Here is a 26,568-nt window from a genome sequence, read left to right as displayed (position 1 = left end):
TTTCCTCATTAACACAGTGAGAAGAAACTTGCTATTATAGAATAATTTATTGTACCAAATATAGACTCTATAGTGCATCTAACACCTATCATTTTATGAAGAAGGAAATAGTAGATAAGACATGAATATAATAACCATATGATTATTCTATTAAGCAATATTTATTTTAGACATACTTTCCTATAAATCAATTGGTTTAAAATATTTCACCTGGCTATTTCTGGAAAAAGGGTATTAAAATTCGATTATATAAATTAATAATTTACAATTGTCTGGAATTGGACCCTCCTGAAGTTCAAGGCAGTAAAAAACGGATTGCTAAGTAACATTTGAGAGCCATACCCAAGGGAACAGCTAAAACATTTTTATCTGGTAAGTTGTTTGTGTGTTGTTTTTTACTAAGGGTTTTGTCTCTTCTTAAAACGCATTTTAGCTTTGAAAGACCATAAGTCAATTATAAAACATATTTATAGCATTAGGCAATAAAATATTATTTAAAATGCATATGGGGCTGGAGTGATGGCATAGTGATAGGGCCTTTGCCTAGCACATTGCCAATTGGGGCAGACCCTGGTTTAATCTTTGGCCTCTTATATAGTCTCCTGAGCCTGCCAGGATCTATTGCTTAAGTGCAGAGCCAGGACTAATCCCTGAGCACTGCCAGTTGTGACACAAGCACCCCGAAGTACTTAAAAACATTTGAAAATTTTCATTTGGTATTAGTTTCTCAAATCAACTGACATGCCTGAGAAAAATTATTTAGAACAAAAATAACTATTCAAAAAATGTTCTGCATAGGAAGCTGAAGAAAAACAGACACTTGCAAAACAGAACTATAAGTACAATAAATTCTGCACCACATACATTTTTCATACAGGGATTCAAGTATTTACTGCCTAGTCTATGATGATGTGAAGGATTAAAAAATGTACATGCAAAACCAATAATCACTCAGAAAGGAGAATTTAAAAATGTAAAGAAAGGAAACTGTTATTAATCCATTGCCAAAATGTGAATTTCCTATATTCTTCCCTAATTTTTTGTATTAAAAGGGCTATTTCCAGTGATGCTGAGTTGGAGTGGACCTGTAGTGATTCACTCCAATGAGTGCAAAGGAAGGGTAGGTAGTGGCAGGGATAGATCTCAGAAACTTGCACATACAGGGTCTATATTCTATCATCTTTTGATTTTTAAAATTCTAGAGCCATCATATTTTTACATAAAGAACCATGCATTGCATAGTTTGTCATTACTGAACTCAGGAAACCTGATTCCATTAACATTACTATTTATGGCTTATGCATAGCTTACGTATCAGAAGTTAATCTCCTCAGTTGTGCTAATGTAAAAACATAAGGTGAAGTAAGCCAGGGTAAAGTTATCATGGAAGGCTTAGATTTATTTTGTTGTTTATCTCCTTTTCCTCTCCTCCCTTGTTTTCTTTTTAAAAAAGAGAGGAAATAATAGAGTCATTTACACAGCTTTGGTCTCCCTTTTCAATCAAGCCAAGTAAAGTAAAATATGAATATGCAGATGGTTCAGAAATGATTGTAATGATACATACAAGCTGAGAAGAGAAAAATGTGAACATAGAAAAATATCTATGTCCCATTACATATTTGTGAGTTATTCAGCCACCAAAGAATCTATATACTCCCCTTTCCTCGAGAGAAATAGTGAACCTTATTAAACAGTTCACTGTTTCACAATACCTTCCCAGCAGCCTTAGTGAGACTGCTATTCCATTCCTCTTTGACAGAGAAGGAAACTGATCCTTGAAGATTGCAGGGAACTTATCTAAAATTGTAGAAGGGCACACCCAGATATGTGGCCAGGTGAGCTGCCCATTGAACCCATGTTCATTAGGATACAACACTGGGAAGGAAAATAGCCAAACACTGAACATACGTGTACCAGAGCTTGGGATGGCGGCTCACGGAATGATTTTTTCCATTAGTTGGAGTGTCTTTTGTTGCTGATTTACTCAACAGGAATTCTTGAAGCTTCTGCTTTACTTCTGTACTTGCCACTGCCCCTAAACACGCACACGGAGAAACAGATGTTCATTTGGAATTTTGTCCTTTAGTGCCTCTAAGGTTCTAAGCAAAGATATGGAAGCAATAGCGTGGGTCATAGCATATACATTTTAGAATTTATTATTAAAAAAGAAATATGAATCTCAACTGACATTAGAAAATAATATCATAATGCTTTGTAATTCTTGCTTTAATTGCCAATTTCCAAAAAAATGTTTTCTATTGTTTCTTTAATAACTTTTGCAGAAAGGGAATTCCCAGAATTAATATTCCATTTTCTTCTCGTTTTGAGAAACATTGTTGAGGAACAAAACACTTGTAAAAGTGAACAATTTTTACAAATAAACAATTTTACAAAATAAACAATTAAAGCATAGTAAGTACATATTTGTAACTGAAGTGCTACTTTAAAGAAAAACTTTAAAGAATAACTCTTTTTAACATTAAACAAATAAACATCACTAACAATTTCAGTTCAACTTTGCTGCTACAACCAGATTTTGAATTGAATTCAAACAGGAGAATTATTTGGATCTGTCTCCCTCTTGTGGATAGTTTTATTTTATTTAAATTTATTTTATTTGAACAAGTGTTCTGCTTAAAAAAGGGAAAGAGGAGAAAGAAAGAAAGAAAGAAAGGAAAGAAAGAAAGAAAGAAAGAAAGAAAGAAAGAAAGAAAGAAAGAAAGAAAGAAAGAAAGAAAGAAAGAAAGAAAGAAAGAAAGAAAGAAAGAAAGAAAGAAAGAAAGAAAGAAAGAAAGAAAGAAAGAAAGAAAGAAAGAAAGAAAGAAAGAAAGAAAGAAGGAAAGAAGGAAGGAAGGAAGGAAGGAAGGAAGGAAGGAAGGAAGGAAGGAAGGAAGGAAGGAAGGAAGGAAGGAAGGAACTCATTAAGAGTTGTTCAGAGAAATTATATTTAGAAATATGGAATTTGAAATAGGGAAATATAGAAGTCCGATAAGTATTCAACTGGATAGCTTACTATTTGTCTTTATTTAGCATGTTTAAGATTTAAAGCAGAAATTAGCGTATTTGCCAAACAACGTTACATTTACTTCTACAAACACTGTAGAGTGAATGCAGAGAGAAATGCTTTGAGAATGTCACAGTTCGAGATTGGGTGGCTCCTAAGGTTTTCCTTTCATTAAATACAGACAATTTGACACATTTCATTCCACTCTTTATCAGCCTGGACTTTGAGTATTGATCAGCTAAAGGTGGGCAAGAAAGCCCATCTTGTGCCTGGTTCCCCTTACTTTCTCGTCCTCTGTCTTTGGGTCTGAGAGGAGGAAGCTGTTCTCTGCGATGCCTTTCAACTTCCTGTTCTTGTCTCTGTTGCTCCAGTTTCTGCTCCTTTTCTAGGAGTTCTTGTTGCTGTTTTATGGCTAGAAGTTCCTGTTGCAACTTGCGAGAAAAGAAAGACATGAGTTTGTGCAATTTCTTTAGGCTTCTTAACTCACTGACCAAACTGGTGATTTTGGAATTTGTTTTACAATTTGAACCACAGTTTTCTTCTTTTAAGAACATATTATATATATATATATATATACATATATATACATATATATATATACATATATATATATACACACATACATATATATAGCTCTAACAAGAAGTGAAATAATTCAGGGGTCTCAAACTCAATTTACCTGGGGGCCGCAGGAGGTAAAGTCGGGGTGATCCTTGAGTGCAAAGTCAGTAGTAAGCCTTGAACATTGGGGGGTGTGACCCAAACAACTAAAAAAAAAAACAAAACAAAAAAAGATTCCTCTAGGGCAGGCCACAAAATGTTGTTCGAAGGCCGCAAATGGCCTGCAGGCCACGAGTTTGAGACCCCAATCGTCCTAATGTGATCTTTACGTTTTTAGTTAGATTCAATACCTGTGTTTCCCTAACAAAGTATTATCCTATTTATTCAATCTTTAATTCCAGAGTTTCTGATATCTACCAAACAGGTAAAGGCAGGAACTGCCTAGAATTATATTGTACCAAGTTTTGTATGATAGTTCAATATTATAAATAAATGATTTTTAACTTCTTTGTTTTTAGTTGTAAGTTACCACTCCATGATGAGCTCAGAAACACCTAAGACCTTTGCTAGGTAAACCTAAGGCTGTACACTTTGAATTCATATCCCTTGCCCATAAATCTTCTGTTTTTGGGGTGGGGGGGAGAAATGCTGTGAAAAGAATTAAATTTGATAAGATGGGAAGCTATGCTATGATCAGAGGAAAATCTACCTAAAATAAAATAAATGCTTAAAATTTCAGAGAGAACATCTTTAATGAAGCGATGCAATCAATATACCCACAGTAGAATATGCTTTAAAAAAAAACAAAAGCCAAAACCAGAAATATATTTGGTTAATTTAGTGCACTCAAACTATCATGTAAGAGATATTACTAAAGAAGCAATCAATTCCACGGAATCAACGTTTCAAAGCACTGTTGTTTATATATCTGAATCCTCTATTCATTCTAAACAATAAGTAAGAGTAATAGGAGGCCTTCTTAATCATTTCTCCAGATTAAGAAAGATATATCTGCAGATAACAATAAAAGTGCTTACTGAGGAATAACTTAACTAAAGAATCTGAGTTCTACTTCAGCTAGATAAGAGATTTATACCAGCAATTTTAACCATTTACACTGCTACTAGGCTGAAAATGACTGATTTAAAAAAACTCACATGAACAACTTTGAGCTTTGACCCTCAGGTGCAAGATAACCTAATCTTCCTCAAACTTCACACTCATAATATACATGAAATTTAGTATGCAATTTTGAAACCTATTAAATTTAATTATTACCATTTTAACCTCTTGATTCTGTTGAAATCAGTGTAATATGGCGTATATGTGTGTAGCTAGAACTGAAATTTCTATGAAATGGTATTAGAACTAAATTAAAAGCTCTACATCTTGGACCAGAAGTATATTCTGAAAACCAGTTCAGATGACCCTATCACTACCAAAGGGTATGGTTAAAGGAATTTCTGGATTCTCTTGATAGCAAAAATTTTGGTATTATTTACTTTAAATAATATTAAGGCACTATCGTGTAAATATTTATTAATAGATGAGTTTGAGGCATATAATGTCCCAATACTAAACCTCCCAGCAGTGTTGATTTCCCTCCACCAAAATCCCCAGATTCCCTGCCAAATCTCAGACTACCTACTTGACAGGCACTTTTTTATGTTTAGTGGCTATAGTTTGAAATTTATTCTCACAGTTATTAATATATGAGACAACTATAATAGAGTACAAAAAACTGTTATAACAAAATTTATGTATTAGGTAAGAAATACATTTAAATAATTTTGAATTAGTTGATATGAAGATAAAATTTTAATAGCAAAAGACTTCTTTCCTTTATTGCTATAATAAATTCAAATTAAACATCTATAGTCAGTCCAAAATAGCTTTATCTCAATTGTCTTTGTCAAGAAGCTGAAAGACATTCTACAGTAAATCTAAATTGGGATTTATATTGGAAGATAGAAGAGAGAAAATATAGATACATCTGAAATGATCTGGCAATAAAATAATCCATCATATAAATTCTGAGACAGAGACATATTTCTTCTAGAATAATTTTAACAGTTCAACTAACAGTTCAGGTCTCAGAATTCAACTACTCCAAAATTCCGTCAATAAATTCTTATTTGCAGCCTATTAAACTCTTATAAAAGCAATGGTAATATCTACATCAATATCAACTATATACTTCTCTTGAGCTTCCTATGAAACTACTGTTTTTAATATATACATCATAAAGCTCTTGTAATAAAGAATAGGACATAATCTGATTTCATTTTTGATCAGTTATATCTTTTCCACTGAAAGAGACATACTATCCATTTAAAGTGATTAAATTGTCATTTTGGGTAATGATATATGCATAGTTTGTAGAATTATAAAATGGCTTTTCCTGGGCGTCCTTCTTCTTGATGAGAGTAGATAGAGAAAATGAACAAAACAAGGTTCATTTTGAAAAAAGAAGGGAGGTAATTACTAATCCTCCTTGTTAATGCAGTCATCTAGAGTTGAAAGAAATGACAGAAGCATTCATTTCCAAGAAGCAAGGCATGTGTTTAGGGATTTTTTAAACTAGGTTTATAAGGTCTTCATGAGTCTTAGCACCATTTCCTCAAAGTCAGACTGCCATGCTCAATCATGGTCAAGAGAAACTTCACTATTGCTCCTTCAAGTCATGTCCCATGCTTCTTTAGGACACAAATCAGAGATAAAGCAACATTTGCTACCTTGATATGCTCCTGAAGCTGAGCTTGATGCTGGCGTGTCAAGTTCTCATGCTGTTTCTGAAATTCTGCAATTAGGAGCTGCTTCTGGATCTGTTGCTGTTGCTGAATGAGGAGCAACTCCTGCTGTAGTTGTTTCTCACGAACCACAGGGTCTACCACCGGCATCATCATCCTCAGGTCTGTCCTTAGGTCTAAAGGTGAGATGGGCTCCAGGCCCACAGGAACCTCTGATTTCACATCCACTGAAGAACAAGGGGTGGGAAGAAGGAAAAAGAAAGACAAAAGTGGTTTGGAAATTAGTACAGGCCTTTGGAAACTAGCAAAATCAAGAAAAAAATAAATCTAGTATAAGAAATTTACATCAACCCTTAGAAATTTTATGATGACAATAAAGTTATTTATATGTCAACTCTGGTCACTGATTGTACAGAATCAGGTATGTCAAATGTATAAAATCAGTTTTGCACATCAGCCGCTAATTTTTCACCCATATTGCTAATTATAATATAATAGAGAACTTCTAATACAATTAAAGCTCCAAACTTGAATATACTTTAATTGGTAGCCAGAAGATTTATTTCTTAAGTAACAAGTAATTTAATTTATTTTCAGGGCTCTTAGAACAAGCAAAGAAAACTGGAAAGCTGCATTTTGAAATGTGATAAATGGTGATTAGATTCATCAAACAAAGCTATGATACCAGATCCAAACATCAAATAAAGTGAAGGAATCAAGATTTTACATGTTAGTTTTTACTTTGGAATCACCTGTATCTTAGGCACATGAATTCTCTAGAAAACAGGCAGAAAGGGGGGCAGAGAGATTAGCACAGTGATAAAGCATTTGCCTGCCAATCCAGGATGGATCTTGGACCTTGGTTAGATCCCTGGTGTCCCATATGATCCTCCGAGCCAGGAGCGATTTCTGAGCCCGTAGCCAGGAGTAAAACCTGAGCGTCACAGGGTATGGTCCAAAAAAAAAATAATAAAACAAAACAAAAAACATGCAGAATAAAAGGTGAGGAAATAAGCTTAAATCAATTATTTAATCATATCTTTGGAAGAGGAAAGGTTGATGCTTTTAAATAATTATAAATAATAATACTTAAATCTATGAAAATGGAGCCAGATAATGTGTATAAAATTCTTAAAACAATTCTTAGTAGGTAATGCTTCTTATTAACAGGGTGGTGTAAGCATGAAAAGGGTACAGATTGGGGCCAAAAAGATAGGTCAGTAGATGAGCTGCTTGCCTTACATGAGGCTAACCCAAGTTTCCAACCTGACTTAAATCTATGAAAATGGAGCCAGATAATGTGTATAAAATTCTTAAAACAATTCTTAGTAGGTAATGCTTCTTATTAACAGGGTGGTGTGGGGCCGGGAAGGTGGCGCTAGAGATAAGGTGTCTGCCTTGTAAGCTCTACCAAGGAATGGACCACGGTTCGATCCCCCGGCGTCCCATATGGTCCCCCCAAGCCAGGGGCGATTTCTGAGCACATAGCCAGGAGTAACCCCTGAGCGTCAAATGGGTGTGGCCCAAAAACCAAAAAAAAAAAAAAAAAAAAAAAAACAGGGTGGTGTAAGCATGAAAAGGGTACAAATTGGGGCCAAAAAGATAGGTCAGTAGATGAGCTGCTTGCCTTGCATGAGGCTAACCCAAGTTTCCAACCTGGAACCCTACATGTTCAAATAAGTTCTGTCAAGAGTGATTCCTGAGAGTAGAGCCAGGAGTAAGGCCTGAGTTCTGCTAGATTTACTGAAAAGCAACCAAACAAAATGCTCCTTTTATATAGTTGGTATTCATTCTTATAACTCAGTGTGTATGCCAAACTGATTGAATGACCCTAAACCACACGAATCAAGAGTATTCTATAGTTGAATGAAAATAAAATAAAACATATAAGGATTTTTAAGAGAAAATTACGGTCAAGTTTATTAAATGGATGTTCCAAAGTAGTTGTCAGTACTTAAAGCCCATTCTGGCCAAGGGGGTGTGGAGGTACAGCAGAGAAGGAAAGAAAGAAGGAAGGAACAGGGAAGGAAGGAGAGGAAATTAAAATAGCTCCTTCAAGATAAAAAATCACATCAATTTCTTTTTAATTTGGTTTGATTTAGGATCCAGATCCCACTATGCTCAGGGCTTACTCCTAGGTCTATACTCAGGTATCACTACTGGCAGGACTGAAGACTAGAAGAGGACTTGGGCCTTGATCCCAGGTCAGCCTTGTGCAAGGCAAGCACCCTACATGCTGAAACACAAGTCAGCAAGTAATTCAGCAATAACTTAAAATATTTAAATACCCAAAGATCTTCTATGATTTTATTTGAAAGAGCAGGCTGCCAATTTTAAGTTTCTTGTCTAAAAAAAAAAATCTAAATGTCCACTGGAATTCTTCTTAGTTACTCCAGTGTTATTTAAATTTTCTGACTCAGTTGCTTCATATGTAAAATAAAGGAAATCCCAGTAACAACTGAATTGTTAAATGAGATTGAATCAAATTAAATAGCCTAAACTTCTACAGTCTTCAAAAAATGCTTCATTTTATACAACAAATACGAACATTTTCATATGTTAAAATAAATAACAGTGTGCAGTTAAAAACGCAAAAATGCAAGGTTATGGAAATTTGTGCAAAAATGTAAAAGCATGACTATAAACTGAATATAAATAAATTATTTATCAAATATTAAAAATACTCAAATGCCTAGTAAAATAATACTAACAAAGTATAAGATTAATTTTACTGGTAATGAAATGTGAATTGTAACTAATGAGACATAATTTCTTATTTTTAAATAACATGATTCATGCATATAAAATACCTCATTGTATAGATAAGCATAAGTCAAATAGTCAGTGCTTTATTGCAAGTATCCTTGTCAGGTAATTTAAAATATTTTAAAAAATAGTATTGAGAGACAGCAAGTATTTTTATCATTGATTGAGGTTTGTCAATGCTAAAAATACCTAAAAAAATATCTAGCAGGAAAAAAAAAACAGTTTAATACTATGTTATTTACTGATATTCTATTTTTATTAAACTATCTAAATACAAAGTTATGTTCAAATAAATTATATAAAACCAACAAGTGAAAACCTCTTTTGGGAAAGGTCACTTGGCAATACACTATGTACAGAAACCACTTCTGACAAGGTTGGGGGTTAGGAATTGAACCTAGGTCAGCCACATGCAAGTCTAATGCCCTACCTGCTGTACCTTTCTGGTCCCCTGGTGAAATATTTGCAGTCATTAAAAGTAATACTATGGGAATATAAAAAATGATATTCCAACATTAAGTGGGAAAAAAGTATTAAGTGATAAATTTTTCCTATTTAGTTATGAGAGCCTTAATTTAAATTCCCAGCTTGATTCTACTTTGTGCTTAGATAGTAACTTAAAAAATCAAAATTCCAAGCTTCACAGTGTATAGATATCACAGAGTTTTCATTCTATTAATGTATGGATTCCACTAATAAAGACTGGAGATCTATAGAACTGATAGATGATTGTTGTATTCCAGTGAGAAATAAAAATTTCTCTCTTCTACTTTTTATGTAGTTTTCCAAATTCTATATGAAGCTCTGATTATTAATGTAAGTAATTTAGGTTTGAGAGTTCAGGCTGAAAACTACAACACAAATAGAGCACGGTAATTTAAAAGTTATTTTCAGTGAGTCAGGGAAGCATTCAGAAATGCTATCGATGAAAGTTAAGCAATTATGAAACAATTAGATATGTTGTCTAATATTTGAATTCTACATTTGTATGCTTGTCTATGTGTGTGGGATGTGAATAATGATATTCTTGGTTTATCAATGCTGTTTTATTTTCAATGTATTAAGAGCTTACATTAATATGCTATAAATGTAAAGTTAATGAAAATAGAAAAATTACTTATTCACAAACTATAGTTTAACTAACAGTCTTCTAAAACATGACACAATGAAGGGAAATATTGTGACAGTTTGGAAATTAAATGAAGATGGCCTGTATGCTCTTATAGTGTCAATGTAAAGCATTCAATTTGAGGGGGGGATCATGAAATTCTGAGCATTAATTTAGAGATTTGGCATAAAACCAACCTAAAGTGAAGGGTACTAATGATATTTTTCCATTAAAAAATATTTAAACACTATAGTATCTAGATTTTCAATGAAACCTCAAATAACAAATGCCAGAATAAAGCCCTGTTAAGACAAAATATGAAATTTCAAGAGGCCCAGAGGTGACTTTTTGCTGGCGTATTTTATAAAACTTAAACATCGAATAGCTTTAAAAAAAATATGCTCTCCCCAATAGATAAGGGGTAAAAAAAACTCTGAGAAATCTCAAAGAGTAATTTGACTTCTTAACCTGCTATCCCAACAGAAATGATCCTAACTTGCTTGCCTTTGTTCAGAGACTAATCACTAAATTGTGAAAAATCACCCTCAACTTAGAAAAACTGCTCTTGATTATAAATAATTGCCCAAGACTGAGAGAAAGCGGCAGGCATGATCCCAGTCTTTCATCCAATTTCTTCAGCAGCAATCCACATTCCATTTGTCTAGACTAAATATAGCTGCGTTTATACAAGAAATCAATAGTGCTTGCAGAGAGGAGAGCAAAGGCATGAATATTTCATCAAACTCAGAGAGAAATGGCAATCAGCAAACTAAGGCTTCTGTGCAGGTCATCTCTGGCCTTCTGGATTTGTTCCTGGTAACTTGGACAATAACTCATCTCTAGCTAATCATCATTATATCATAGTCATTCTTTCTATTTTTTAACATTAACTGCATTGTGGGTGACAAAGGCTCATCATATTCCAAACAGAATGATGGATTTTCTTACATCTCTTATGACAAAGTAATGAGCCTCCCCAGAAGCAATAATAGTAACACAATACCGGGACTGAGTTTCAACAAGTTATAGTCACTTTCATATTACAGAAAATGAAAAGGGGACATTGTCTCCAGTTTTTCCATTGCCATAATTAGAATCAATTAGCTTAAAAGAGAAAATTAGCCATCATTTTCAATATCAAGGAAAAGGAATCATCTCTTCAAAACTTTTATTATTGAGAAAGATTAAATGTTCCTTGCAAATTACTGAAAGCAGGTGACCCGTGATGCTGTGTTGGAAAAAAAAAGCTAATAGCATGAGTATAAATAAACCAAAATTTTTTTTTTGGTTTGGGGGCCATACCTGGCAGTGTTCAGGGTTACTCCAGGCTCTGCATTCAGAAATCACTCCTGGCAGGCTCAGAGGACCATATGGGATGCCAGGAATCTAACCCGGGTTCCTCCCAGGTCAGCAGCGGGCAGGGCAAACACCCAACTGCTGTGCTGCGGCCCCAATGAACCAAATTTTTAAAAGATCCCTTTAGAATTCATAATTATATGTGTATCCACCATGTATGCAATATTTTAAACATATCCAATATATAATTGTATAAAATTATTTCTACATGAATGCCCAACTATCATACTTTTAAATATATTAATAAGTCTTATTTAGGAATTCCCAAATTCTTGTATAATTTTTTATTCAGTGTGGGACTTAATGGTTCTTTTTATTTGTTCAGTATTTATTAAACTATACATTTTTGAAGTGTCAGTTTTTAAGATTTGGTGAGGACTGAAACAAGTATACTCCCATTTCAAAATGAAAATCTATTTTTATAAATGGTCCTGATTATTAATTTTATTTTAGCAACACACCTGATGACTAGTAACTAAAATTCTGCTATATACTGTATTTTTTAGTGCCAAGAATCCTAGATTTCTAATTCAAAATAATTAGGATAATTCACTAGTCATGGAGCATTTCTAAATTCTTCAATTTAGACATTATAACTAATTACACGCAAAGGTAAAAAATGAATTTTGTTATCTTTAAATTGGGAGCTATTTATTGCTACTTTATTAATAGAACAAAGGCAAGAAATCATTTTTATCTTTGAAGTGAAGCAAGGGATGTAGTTCAGTGCTAGGGGATATGTTCTGAATATATAAGATTCTGGATTTCTGGGGGCAGAGTGATAGACCTATAGGTATGGTGTTGGCCTTCCAAACAGTCAACCCAGGTTCAATCTTCAGCATCCCATACGGCCCTTCCAGCACAACCAAGGTAACTCCTGAATACAGAGCTAAAAGTAAATCCTAGTACCATAGGAATGGCCCAAAATTAAAAAAACAAACAAACAGAAAAAAAAAACAGACTACCAAAAAGCATTCTGTATTTAATTTCCAGTATACATTTTATTTTATTTATTTATATTTTTATGCCTGGTAATGGTTTGTTAAATTTATTTATTGAAGCACCATGATTACAAATGTGTTTGTAGTTGGGTTTCAGTCATAAAAAGAACACCCTCCTTCACCAATACAACAACATTCCCACCACCAATGTTCCCCATCTCCTTTCTCTCCCACCCCCTGCCTGTATTTGACAGGCATTCTACTTCTCTCACTCATTAACATATGTTTTAAGTAGACAAATTAAAATTTCAATCAATGGAAAAAGTCTAAGAGTGAGGCAGAAGTGATAGCACAGCAGTTAGGATGTTTGCCATACAGGCTTGATTTCCTGCATTCCTCATGTACCCTGTGCCTGCCAGGAGATATTTCTGATTGCAGAGCCAGGAGTAACTTCTGAGCAGCACCGGATGTGGCCAAAAAAAGAAAAAAAAAAAAAGAAAAAGAAAAAAAATATAAATCTTAATTAAAAAGTAATCTAAGAATGAACAATTTTAGTCACATATGCTATTAGAATAAAAGATGAAAAATCTTTGGATTTTAATAATCATCTTAGGAATTGAGATTTCACACCAAAATAGCTCAAATATAGGTTTGACATACACATTCACAGGGTATATAAAAATTTTGTCCATGAATTTAATTTTTATAAACAGAACAACAAAAACTGATACCTTTTTCAGGTCATATTCATTGTTACTCTACTACATACAACACAGGAAATCAGCATCACCAGTGTCTTCCTGAGCTGCTTGATTATGAAATTTTTCCTTATGGTAAGTTGTCCGCAACCACTGGCAAGAACTACATGAACTATAATCTGTAGAGCTGGGGAAAAGCCACTGTTGTGATGACCATCTGTTCTGCTTTTGTTCTGTCTTTCATGCACAGCAACTGTGAGATTTTGGGTCCACTGTCTGCCCACTGGAAAAGGCTGTCAGCAGTGATGCTTTCAGTCATATAAAAGGCCTATCATATGCATGTGTCATCTTGTAGGTGCTTCAGGGTTCAAAAAAAGAAAATGGCGAAGCAACTTGGAGGACTTTCTCCAAATGCAGCTTATAACAATCTTGAAGTACATAGGACCCTTTATACAAGACTTCAACAGCAGTAGAAGTGCTCTGTCTAAATATGTTCATATTTCTATTCTTTTTGATAGCCTTTAGATTCTGCATGAAAGGCAATTTCTATCGGAAAGCATAAATATCACATGGCACCTCTGCATGTGCTCAATAACAAGCTGTGCAGTGATGCAAACATCTCAGTGCCAAAGGCACTGCCCTTTTTTTTTTTTTCTGCCTGGTATGTGACGCCTTATCTTATTTCTGTAATTTCTGGTCAAACTAAAAGATTTAAGAAATGCTCATTGCACAAAACATAATAGTAATTCTTACAAATAGTAAAGTATCTGTTAAACTGATTCTGCATTTTATTCATTTTAATCAACTTTACTTTGGGGCCACACCTGGTAGTGCTCTGGGCTTATTCCTGTCTCTCTATTCAGGTTCACTCCTAGAAGTATGTACTAGACCATATGAGTTCAGGGATCCAGCCAGGGTCTACTGCATGTAACATAAGTACAATTAACTTCTATTTATCTCTCCAGGGCCTTAACTATCTCATTTTATTTTATTTTGATTTATTTTATTTTGGTTTTTGAGCCACACCCAGTGGAATTTATGGGTTCTCCTGGCTCAGCACTCAGAAATTACTGTTATCAGCATTCAAGGAACTGATATGGGATGCTAAGGATTGAAACAAGGTTAGCTGTGTGCAAGACAAACTCCTTACACCTGTACCATCTCTCTAGCCCCTTACTATCTCATTTTTTATCCTTTATTTTAATTGTTTTTATCTTTATTGTGGCCAAAGTGAATTACAAATTTTTCACGGTAATATTTAAGGCACATAGTGACAATGAATGAGGGGCATTCTCACCACCAGTGTTGTTCTCCCTTCACCTCTGTTCCCAGCAAGCATCCCATATCTCCCTCTTTTACCCCCACCCCCATAATGCTAGTATAACTGTTCCCCTCTTGTAAAGTTTCTTGTAGATTGGCTATCAATTCTGTTGTCATTAACTTTAGGTATGTTGCTCAAGTCTGATTATTTTTTATTTCCACTAAATAGTCATACGATTAAACTCGGCTATTCGCCCATACAATTTTCTTGGTCTTATAGGCAGCTAGAAATGATTTACACTGAATTTCTTTGAACTGACATTGAAAGAGAATCCATAGAAGATGATCCTTGAGAAACATATTATAGTCTTTGTCCTAACCATATTACTTTTTTGTAAGAGGATGCCAGTCTGATCTTGAAAAAAAAAGTCCCTGTTTGCTTTAGAATAGAAACAGTGTAGGAAAGGGAGCAGGGAAAGTGATGTCTAGCTTCTTCGATTTTTTGCTTCTCACTTTTTTGTCACTGGATATCTGATGCCTATTTATCTTCCAGAATTTCTATTTTTATTTCCTTATGATAATCAACCTTGCACATTGGAAAGTGAAGTTTCAGGATTGGGAGGTGTCTCCTACACTTCAAGTGAGAGCTGTGGTCTCTCAGAGACTTTACAGAGCAAGACTTAAAATGAGCAGCAGAAAAAGCAAAGGGAGCATCTCTTGGCATATTAATGACACAAATAGCCCAACGAGAGGCTGATCGTGGCTATCGAGTTATTTTTTTCTTTCTACTAAGGTGTAAGAGTCACTGCAGAGACTAGATAAGGACTCTCGAATGTTATTGGTTGCAAAAAGGGGGCAGTGTGTGAGGGCAGAGCTACCATCTGGAAGGATAACTGTCACTTCTCTAGAGGGGCAGCTATCTTGGCCTGTTCCTCTAGCATCACTAAACATGGCAGCCTACACGAGCTGCTCTTTCCTATCTGGAGCATTCAAGGAAATATATAAATGGTAGCAGCACTGAGCAGCAGTCAGAAGGGGCATGACATTAAACAGTTTGGCTTCTTTTAATCCAGTTCTACAATTCATGCCATGACTGAATTTCCTGCAACACTATTTATACATAATAAAATATATTACATGCTTTTTACCCAAGCTCTCCCACTTTAGAAAGCTTCCGTACTCTCTATACACATTTGGTCCATCCAAACTTTTGCGTATGTGTCATTCTTCCTTGATCCAGTAAACCCTGAAGGTTCTGGGCATTTGTTCTACATGATAAGTGCCAAATAGTAAAATGAGGATACTATATAGCCCCTGCTTTTGGAATCTCCCAGTAAAATAATATTGGTGTTTTGGGGGGGGGGCATTTATACCCAACATGTTGACAGTTCTATATATTTAGCTATGGTCTACTCTTATTTCTCCCAAGTACCCCTTTTCTTAATTACTTCAACCAGAGAAGAACTTCTTTCTCCCTTTTGTCATGCATCTCTAATTTACTGAAGTGATTTCTTGCTCCTTTCTGAAAATTCCTGGATCCATCAAAAGCTCTATAAAACCTATATATTTATAACTGTAAACAAACCAAGAAACAAACCCCAAAATAAACCTCTGTTTTATTAAAGATATTCCATCTTAGTTTCCTGATTCAGACCCATCAGAGTAACTTCAATGTTGACCATGGCTGGCATACACACTTCAGCATGCTTTGGGGTTGTGTTTCTAGCCTCAAAACAATCTACTCTACCCCTCTACTGAGTCACAATGGTTTTCTTAAGAAGATGATTCTATCCATGTCAGAAATATTTTTCCACTCGTGACACTTCAAATTTCCCAGACACTCTCAAACTTAAAATAACTCATATAACTTAGTGTGCTGACCAGTGTCAACTACTTAAGCAGGGTGAGAGAACATAGAAAAATAAAACAGAGCTATCATTGTTGTTTTAATGCCTGAATCACCAAAAATAAAACATGCTTTAGAGTTATCTAAATGTTTTTCCATGTTACATTATTTTTTAAGAATTAGTAAGTTGTAAGCTAATATTTTTTCTAAATCTGAAAAATAAAAAATTACATTATGTAACAAAAATATCCAAGATAGGTATATTTATAACTAAAAATGGAGCTAGAAAATAAAATATATTTTATTTTTGTTTGTTTGTTTGTTTTTGAGCCACACCCAGTGATGCTCAAGGGTTATTATGCACTTTAAAATTGTTCCTGGCTTGGGGGACCATATGGGACGCCTGGGGAATGAACCACGGTCTGTTTTGGGTCAGCTGCATGCAAGGCAAATGCTCTACCACTGTGCTATTGCTTCATCTGATAAAACATATTTGAAAATAAATATTCTTTCTCTACATTAATAATTGAAATTTAGAAATTTCCAAAGTGCACTTTACTGCTGTGTTTTTGGGAAATGTATAATTCTACAACTGCATTCTTGCTAGGCACGTCTCTAAATTATGTAAATATAGTTGATTTGCCTCAGATAATAAAAAATTAGAAATTAAAAACAAATAATGAAACCTGCTTAATAACAATGCTAAGTTGATTTATCTTTAATAGTGAAATCACTACTTTTAGTTCTTAGCTATTTAGTTATGAGCTAATTTTCCACTACTAATATTGATAAGATTAACATAAATTAAAAATACTGAAGTGAATTATCAAATCTTAAAGAGACTTTTATAACAATAACTATTTAAATAAATTAGTCCAGAAATGAATTTCTTTCCTCAAAAGTGGTTCTGATCAAGCTATACATGTCTGTAGTTCCTTTAAAGTTCACAAATACATGGCACAAATTGAAAGAAAATAAATGCAAGAAGCAATCTGAGCTTTGATTTACCATTCTCTCATTTCTCAGGGGTCTGAACAGGAAACAAAAATAACCACAAATGACTAAAATATCAGTAGGCCTTGAAATATCAACATTTTTAGTTAAAGTAAGCTAACTTTTTAATCAAAGCCATTTTATTTTGATTTACTTAATTCAAATTCCCTCTCTGCAAATATGCTTTTGAATTAAGCAGTCATAACAAACCATAACACAAACATGAATTGCCAACTCATTCGTAATACCCACTTAGTTCTAAAGAACTGCAGTGTTTGCTAGTTCTTTAGTATCTGAGAACCTAGAAAAGCTTTACTGAACATCTTGCAGGATGAAAACAAAACTACATTAATTTATGTGACTTCCAGGATATAGGAGCTCAGAGACCGATCCACAGCAATTTGTAATGGAAATAATTCTTGAACCTGATATATAATTATCTGCAAATGTAACCCCGGTAAGATGAGAAACTTGTGTTTTAAAATGGAAAAAAATGCATTAATTTCAACAATAGGATTTATTTATCAATATATTCCACCTCTTATCAGGAATCTTACCCAAGCTATTATAAAACACAATAAAGATGGTCCAAACTGATTCTCTTTCATTAATGTTTTTCTAAAATGTATTCAAGATTTGCTTCAAGAAGACAGCCAAGGACTACATTCATACCACCTGCAAAGTGCTAACAAAACTTCCTTCTCATTGTGAAACCTAATGGTTTAGTCAAGATATTACCTTCTAATTTAAAATCTAACACATGTGGTACAGAGTTTATAAATAAAGTTTAGTTTAATGACCGTTAGTTGAATAAATTGCACTGGCAGGAGAGAGATATCCATTTTTAGCAACACTCTTTTTCAACAGACTGAACTTTTATAAAAAGACTATGTTTGCAATCAGGAACCTTGGTTTGCAGAATCACAAAGCACTGTTCTCTTTTGCTGAGGTTGGGAGTGAGACAACAACAACAAAAATGCCTTTTGATTAGTAAAAGTACCTGAATGTTTTCTGGAAGTTTCAACACTGAATAAAAGTATGACAACAACTTATATTTAAAAGGCATAGTAGAATATGAGAAAAAAATCTATGCATGATGCTTGCCTCTTATTTTCCTTTTTAATTCAGTCCTTTTTAACAACACCCAAAATATTATTAATTCTTGACTGTTTCTGGGGGAAAAATGGAATTCCCTAGATTTGGAGGATAATATTCAAATAGGTCTCTAAAATCAGTGTATATGCAGACGTAACTTCCTATACGGTGGCCCTCTCTGCCAAGCCTAATCCATAAACAATTCATCTATACTATGTATAGAGCCCCTCTTATATATTTCCCCTCCCCCACACCAGAGCCCCTTCTACTCCCTCATCTCCCAATCCAGATTCGTTATCTTCCCCTTAATTAACCCTCTTTATCCTCAGTTCTTTAACCTGTTAGGCATCAAGATGACCACCTGCCCCAACAGATTCTGCCCTTTTGCACAGCCCTACAAAGCTCATTATTACTCCTAACTCTCTCACCCCCAACCATCAGTACCCCACATTTACCCTTTTTAACTTCAGTACTACACAGTCCTAATCACAGACCAAAGTCGTGCATTGGATTTAACCCCCAATTATTTCAAAAGACAAAAAATGGACACATATGTCTTTTGAATATTTTATGTGTATTTTCTTTAACAGCTATAACTCTTTCTAAATATTCTTTTACCGTGAAGATTCTACCCATTTTTTATCTTATCTTCTTTTTGTGAGCTGTTCAATGAGGAATTTTGGTGGAAGAGTCCCTCAGTTTAATGCTTATGATTGAACAATGTCATGGGGATTGTTGGACTTGTTCTTATGGCCCCCATATGTGCCGATAATGCCACATGGCATTGTTCCTTGTTTGCATAGGCACATTAAAATGGGAAAATACTATAAATACAAATAAGTTCTTATCTAATAGAGATTGGAACACACAAATCTTGTAATGCAATGGGATCTCACACCCTGAACATTGATATAATGACCTGGCACAGGCCTCAGAAGAATGGCATCCTCCATTCACCCCTGAACCAGGAAAGCTATCTACGAAACATCCAAGGTATTTTATAAAAACACCTGGAAGCAATCTTCTACCAGGGAAGACCCTACCACTGCTCTGACATCAACCTGCTCAAAAGAGACTTCCCTTAACACTAAGAAGACTTGACAACAACAACAAACTGCTTACAGGACAGGGCTCTCTGTATTGCCCTTTAATTGTGAGGAAAAACGAGAGGACACTCTGCACCATCCTGACTGCAATGTAGGATATGCAGATTCCAAGATCTTTAATACAGAAACATGATACCAACAACAGAGACTGTGTGAAAAATAAAAGTGTATTGGCATGACAGACAATGACCTGGATTGGACAAACTAGTTTGTCTGGAGCCTAGAGTTGGTCTTATGCCAGGAAACTTCAGGAGTAGGGTCTCCTTGTATTTAGGCCAAGGCTTTTCCTTTCAATGTCCCTCAAATTTTGGTGGGCCTATGCAAACAATAATTGCCACTCTAACATCGATTTTACTGTGCTCCTTTGACTCTAATCCTTAAGAAAAGCACCCACTTAAACTTTTGAGGTTAACTTAAACTAATATGCATGTGCATGGAAATGTAAAAAAGTACTTTGCCTTCAAAGTATAAGGAGTTACATAAGTTTTATGGCTTTAGATTGCTTTGTGTGCTGCTAAGGAGTATTATGTACTACAATCTGGGGACTTGAGAGACAAAGTAATTGCACATGGGTTCTGTTTTATTTTTCTTAATGTTCTTTGGCTGAAAGTTCAAAGTTAAGATATCAGCAATAGGACTACTGAGAATTCTGTTTATGGGTGATTGTCCTTCCACTATAATTTTACCTTGTCCTCTTTCTTTGCATCTTTGTTCTCATAATTAAAAATAAAAAATTAAAAAAAATTCTATGCATGATGCTTGCCTCTTATTTTCCTTTTTAGTTCAGTCCTTCTGTCATATTTATTTTAATTTTCTTTTTTTTTTTTTTTTTGGTTTTTGGGCCACACCCTGTGACGCTCAGGGGTTACTCCTGGCTATGCGCTCAGAAATTGCTCCTGGCTTCTTGGGGGACCATATGGGACACCGGGGGATCGAACCGCGGTCCGGTTCGTCCTAGGCTAGCGCAGGCAAGGCAGGCACCTTACCTCCAGCGCCACCGCCCGGCCCCTTATTTTAATTTTCTAATCTTTCCTCTTAAAGAATAGGAAAAGAACTTCAAGCAAGGCATTTTTGTTTCTCTAAATTTCAATTTTTACTAGGGAAGCTCTATTACATCTTCTTCCTCCATCAAAAAATGATTCTATTAAAAACTTCCAAAAAACTATTTTGACAGCTTTTTAAAATTAGTAAAAATAAATTTTCTTTAAACAATTAGCTACCTTCTCCTAATACATTTATCCTACCCACCTATTATGACCTCGTCTAGATAGTCCAATCTTAGAGGAATGTCACTTGAAAATTATTGTTGTAACCGATATACAAAACAGTCACAACAATAGTATATATTATGAATATGAAAATGAATATATATTGCTAAGTACAAACAAGAGGCAAACTGTATTACTACTCTTTCAAAGAACAATTCATTCTGGCCTTGTGACAATTAGAATTATTAGGATTTGAAAATGTTGAATTGTGACTAACAAGGTTTACGTTAAATACAAAAGTCAGAGAAGAAAGCGAATTTGTTTAAGTCAGCTTTCTACATCATTTCAGGTCTAGCCAGCCCATCCACTGGCACCTGTATTCTGTTATTGCTATGGGATGGCACCACTTTTGCTTCTGTGGAGAAATAGCCACTATCCTGTGTGGGTATTTCCAAAGGAAACTCTTTGGAGAAGCAAGTGTAAAACTAATAATTTTATTTGGGCTTATGTAAAGTTTTCAAGACATGAACTTTCCTGTTCTTGTTTTTTTTGTTTGTTTGTTTGTTTGTTTTTGGGACACACCTGGCAGCGCCCAGAGGTTATTCCTGGCTCCATGCTCAGATGTCGCTCCTGGTAGGCTCAGGGGACTATATGGGATGCCGGGATTTGAACCAATGACCTTTTGCATGAAAGGCAAACACCTTACCTCCATGCTATCTCTCCGGTCCCAAGGCATAAACTTTCTAATAAACCATGACTTCCCTAAACGGACTCAAATGGGACTTTCTAACCTCAAGTAAAAACAACAATGAGCCATGATACTGGTTCCATCAAAATCATAAGACTATTTTAATGCGAATTATGCAACAAACATTAATACAGCATTTTTATGTGCCTAAACTTCTGAATACTTTTTACAATTTATTTCTTTTTCCTTACCATACTCTCATGTAATCTATGGGGTAGAGAGCATTATACCACTGTCGCCTGAGGAACTGGGAGGCCACATAGGAACTTAATCAAAGTCACAAAGTTAATAAGTACATGTGATACTAAGCTCCTAAAACAAATTGGAACACACAATATCTGGGTTCAGAGTCCATATTCTTAGCTCCTTGGTTCAATCTTCTTAATTCTTTCAAAAGTAATGTTAGTGTAGCACACAATAGAGTAGTCCCTTGATATAAAATGATACATAAATGTTTATTAAATGTGACAGATTTGTATTTCAGAGGTAAAGAAATGCATTTATATATACTTGCAAACATATTCTAAAGAGAGTGACATTGTAAGATAGATATCTCATAATTTGATATATTTGTATATTTATGATGAGTTCAAAGATCTTTCATAATACATGTGTTTAGAAACAATTATTTTGGTGTTAAAAATTTGGTGGTCAACCTTTGTTGAAGTTACAAAAATTTTTGCTTAACCTATACTTTTTTCTTTTTTTCTTTTTTTTTTTTTTTTGGTTTTTGGTTTTTGGGCCAGTGATGCTCAGGGATTACTCCTGGCTATACGCTCAGAAATCGCTCCTGGCTTGGGGGACCATATGGGAAGCTAGAGGATCGAACCATGGTCCATCCTAGTCTAGTGTGTGCAAGATGCCTATGTCCTGCACCACTGCTCCGGCCCTGAACCTATACTTTTTCTTACATTCATCTTACTCCATTTCTGAATCTATTTAACTTAGAGGTTGAGATTGTCAAATAATAAAGTCACCATTAATACTTACCTAATATCACAGGCCTGTTTAAGAGACACATACTGAATTATAATTATAAATAATGTTAATAAGACTTGAATAAATATAATCCTCCTAAATTTTTAGATTACATTTTTAATTGAAGAAAGTAGTGGCATAAATAGAAGAGACAGCTGCTTTTTGACAGTATGATAAAAGATATGACAGAAGAGACTGTACTGGTTTGTTTACTTCTGAGCGGGTTTTTTTTTTGTTTCATAATTCCTGTGCATTATGAGAGATAATAACTAGCTATTAAAAGCACAAGTCATTAGCCAAATCAGTGTCTACATCTATGTCAAAAAGAAGCTGAAAGTTGTCAGAACCATAAAAAATTATTAAGTGAAGAATTGATGTCAATTGTGTCTTTGTGCATTAATTAGAAATATTCATAATTTGACACAAGAAAATGCAACAACTTTTCTCTGCAGATTCTATTTAATTAGCCTGTCATTAGAATTTCTACTCCTGGTAGAAAACATAGTATTTGTTTATAGAAATAACCTGTATTCAGAGAATTGTCAGCAATACAAAACACGTCTGAATATTTTAAACAAAGTTTTGAAATTATCAGTGTACCTTTAAGTGGTATAATTTGTACAAATAAGAAAAATAGAAAATAAGAAAATAAGAAATCTTAATATTATAAATATAATTCTCTATACAAGGGCCAAGAAAATTAATCAGAACTTCATTGACCAAATCCAGTGTTACACTTTGTTTTTTTATTTTGTTTTGGTTTTAACCACATAGGGACTAAAAATTATTTTCTTTTTTTTTCATTTTGTTTTGTATTTTGTTTTTGTTGTTCTTTATTTTTGTTTTATTTTGCTTTTGGGTCACACTGGCAGAGCTCAGGGGTTACTCCTGGATCTATGCTCAGAAATTGCTCCTGGCAGGCTCCGGAGGCCGCGTGGGATGCCGAGATTCGAACCACCATTCTTCTGCATGCAAGGCAAACACCTTCGCCCATGCTATCTCTCCGGCCCCTAAAAATGATTTTCATAATATCCTGGACATTTCCTGCAAAGCAAAAATTATTTCTAATCGATGTTAAGGGTTCATAATTAAATTTTTATTAGAATAAATCATTCATATTTTTTAACATTATTGTGGTTGTTTCTGCACTGATCGTGATTGAGGAAAAGTGCCTGAACAGCCTAAGTCAGGAGCCAGAGCAGTATAGGTACAGGTATAAGTTCCTCAGATTCTGAACAAGTGTGATTTCTGAGCAAAGAGCAAGGAGCAGGCTCTGAGCATCATTGGGTATGACCCAAACCATACCTCCAAATTAAAAACAAACAACCTACTTCATTCAGCCTAAATTGACTATAGAAAATCTACCACCAGTTTTAATTAGCACAATAGTATTATTGTCAAATCACCTCTCTACCTCTCTACTCCAAGAGTGCAGGTTAAAGGTTAAAAATGATCCGTTTATTTAATATAAAACAAAACACAATTAAGAAAATTAAGAAAATGTTGGCAAAAGAAACACCATCGGAAAGAAGCTAAGTATTTTGTTTGATTGATATATTCATTATATATCATCCTGTTGGCTCTTCATTTAAGGAATTAACTGAAAATAAAAGAATAAGAATGATGAAGTGATTATATTTTTATTTTGATCAGTACATATGAATAATAGTTATAGTTTTTGCATGACCTTTAAAAATGTGAAATAATACTTTAAATTGGTCCCATAGGCAAGAATTAGGAAGTACCATATAGGGTATGTTCGAGATTTTTTGTAATTACGGGACTGAACAGATAGCATGGAGGTAAGGCATTTGCCTTGCATACAGAAGGACAGTGGTTTGAATCCCGCCACCCATATGGTCCCCGAGCCTGCCAAGAGTGATTTCTGAGCCTAGATTCAGGAGTAACCCCTGAGTGCTGCCGGGTGTGACCCAAAAACCCCCCAAAATCATAATTACAAAATAATTTTAAATGTTAATTTTATCTTGCTTAAAATGACAAATATTAATTTAGAATTGTTAAATTAAAGATACAATATCATGCTACATACTAAAATATGCAGGTTCTTTTAATTTTCCTTTTAAATATTACATACAAAGAGATCCAATCTCCTTAGAAAGCTTCTCTGGTTTTTGAGGCAAATAACATACTTGGGCTGAAAAACTTCATGAACAATTATTTATACAATTGAAACTTCTTTTAATAAACTAACAAAAATTACAGAGACAGACTTAATATATGGAGCAGTTACTGAATACATTCAAAGTTTTTACAGACACACTAAAAGGCCAGTACGTCTTATAGAAACTAACATTTTGAATGAGCTTAGGAGGTAAAATGTTTGGTAATTACAGGATATTGTGTTTATTTGACATTCAAATTTTGTTAATGATGTGTGGGTTGATTTCATTTATACTGAGTAATTCTAAAACCTTGAAGTTTTAAAGAAACATTATATATACCTCAAAGTTACCATAGTAAAAAAAAAAATACTACAAGGTTGGCTATTATTTTCTAGTGATAGATCTGTAGCCAAACCACTAAAAAAAAAAAAACTCAATGCCTCAAACAAAATAGCTCTGGTAGTTAGGCATTGTAAGGAAACAAAAAAAAAGTATGGAAAAGAAGTTACTCAAATGTTCTTTCAGATATTAATGCAATTTTAAATTAATGTTACCCAAGATCATAGGAAATACACTGCTAATCTTAGTTCTCAGCAAAGTCATTCTGAACCAATGGTTTCAATTTTATTTTCCACAGAATTTGTAATATAATTAAAAGTACTAGTGGAGGATTGAGCTTTGAAACTCTTCTTATAGAAAAGTTTAAGCTTTTGCTTAGTTTTTTTCAAATGCTTTAAAGGGAAGATTTGAAATGTGTAAACCCTGAAATTAAAGTAAATCTTGGGGCTGAAGTGGTAGTGCAAGCAGTAAGATGTCTGCCTTGCCCACAACTAGCCTAGGATGGGTGGTTCGATCCCCCTGGGGTCTCATATGGTGCCCCAAGCCAGGAGGGATTTCTGAGTGCATAGCCAGGAGTAACCCTTGAGTGTCACCAGGTGTGGTCAAAGCAAAACGAAACAAAACAAAACAAAACTAAATCTTAGCTAAGCAAAAGAAATAACACAATGAATGCATGTCTTTGTCTTAAGAATAACACTTAGATATAAGCATTGTTGACTTTCCCTCTGTTTGCCCATACAGCTGACTGATACTTCTTTAAAGGGTCAAGTGGCGGAACATTAATTCACATTAGAGATGGTCTCTAATAGATTTCTATACGGAGTTCAGTGGTCATTATGGCTCTCCAGGTCAATTTGGATTTAGTCAAAGCCAAGTTTCAGAAGCTTCTGGGCTTTTCTGGAAGGCAGGTGGGGCTTGCAGAGCAGATACCATTTTGCAAAAATGACTAAGGCACTTCTTAAAAAAAAAAAACACATCTTCAGTAAAGAGGAAGCCAGGCTGAACACATTTGACCTGTGAACTAAGCCTCAGTGCCCAAGGAATTCTGAATCTCAAGATTTCTCCTTTGTCCACATGCAATCCTGGGTCCTTGGGTACAGATCTAGTTTCTGCCTTCTAAATTGCTCAGATATGCTCTTATTAAATTCAGAGGTAAAATACTGTGAAAATCAAGTATTTTTCTATTTGTCTCTCTAAAAAGCATAGAACACAGCTATTTTTTTTTACCAAATGAATAAGTTCAGGCTGGAGAAATAGTACAGTGGGTACAGCAAAGGCCTTGCATGAGATCTAGAATGGACCCCTGGCATCCCACATGCTCCATATCTCACCGGCATATAGAAGCAGAAGAGGGCAGAAGAATACTGACTCTCCAATTCTTATCTTTATTACTCCACTTCTTTGGGCTTGGATACTTCATGTGTAAAATGTAAATAAAATTCTAAATTAATGCGACCATTGTAAGGCTCTTTATAGTGCCAGTGTACCACCTGATTTACAAAGAATATCCCTAAAAATTTCTCAGAAAGAATATTTCATGATAGAAGCAGTTAATTTTGGCCTTCAGCAGACTCTTTGAGTACATTAATACCATCAAAACTGATGCTAACTCTGAGGAGAGGAAGGGAACCTAAGAGAAAAGAGAAATGACTACAATAGAAGCAAGAAAGAGAAAGCAGGCATGCCTT

At 34.5% G+C, this 26,568-nt stretch overlaps 1 protein-coding gene across 2 annotated transcripts in view; it reads right to left on the bottom strand.

The window, feature by feature from the left end:
• HDAC9 (histone deacetylase 9) overlaps positions 1-26,568 on the bottom strand; it is a 950,572-nt gene that overhangs the window by 466,435 nt on the left and 457,569 nt on the right. For both annotated transcript variants that reach the window (XM_049785709.1, XM_049785708.1), the window contains exons 3-5: positions 6,301-6,542; positions 3,288-3,435; positions 1,909-2,035 (exon numbers count right to left, since the gene is read on the bottom strand). In XM_049785709.1, the coding sequence (XP_049641666.1) occupies positions 1,909-2,035; positions 3,288-3,435; positions 6,301-6,542 (517 nt within the window). The remainder of the gene's footprint in view (positions 1-1,908; positions 2,036-3,287; positions 3,436-6,300; positions 6,543-26,568) is intronic.

The sequence above is a fragment of the Suncus etruscus genome, chromosome 13 (assembly GCF_024139225.1).
Source record: "Suncus etruscus isolate mSunEtr1 chromosome 13, mSunEtr1.pri.cur, whole genome shotgun sequence".
Lineage (NCBI taxonomy): Eukaryota > Metazoa > Chordata > Mammalia > Eulipotyphla > Soricidae > Suncus > Suncus etruscus.
This window is presented reverse-complemented; position numbering and strand designations above follow the sequence as displayed.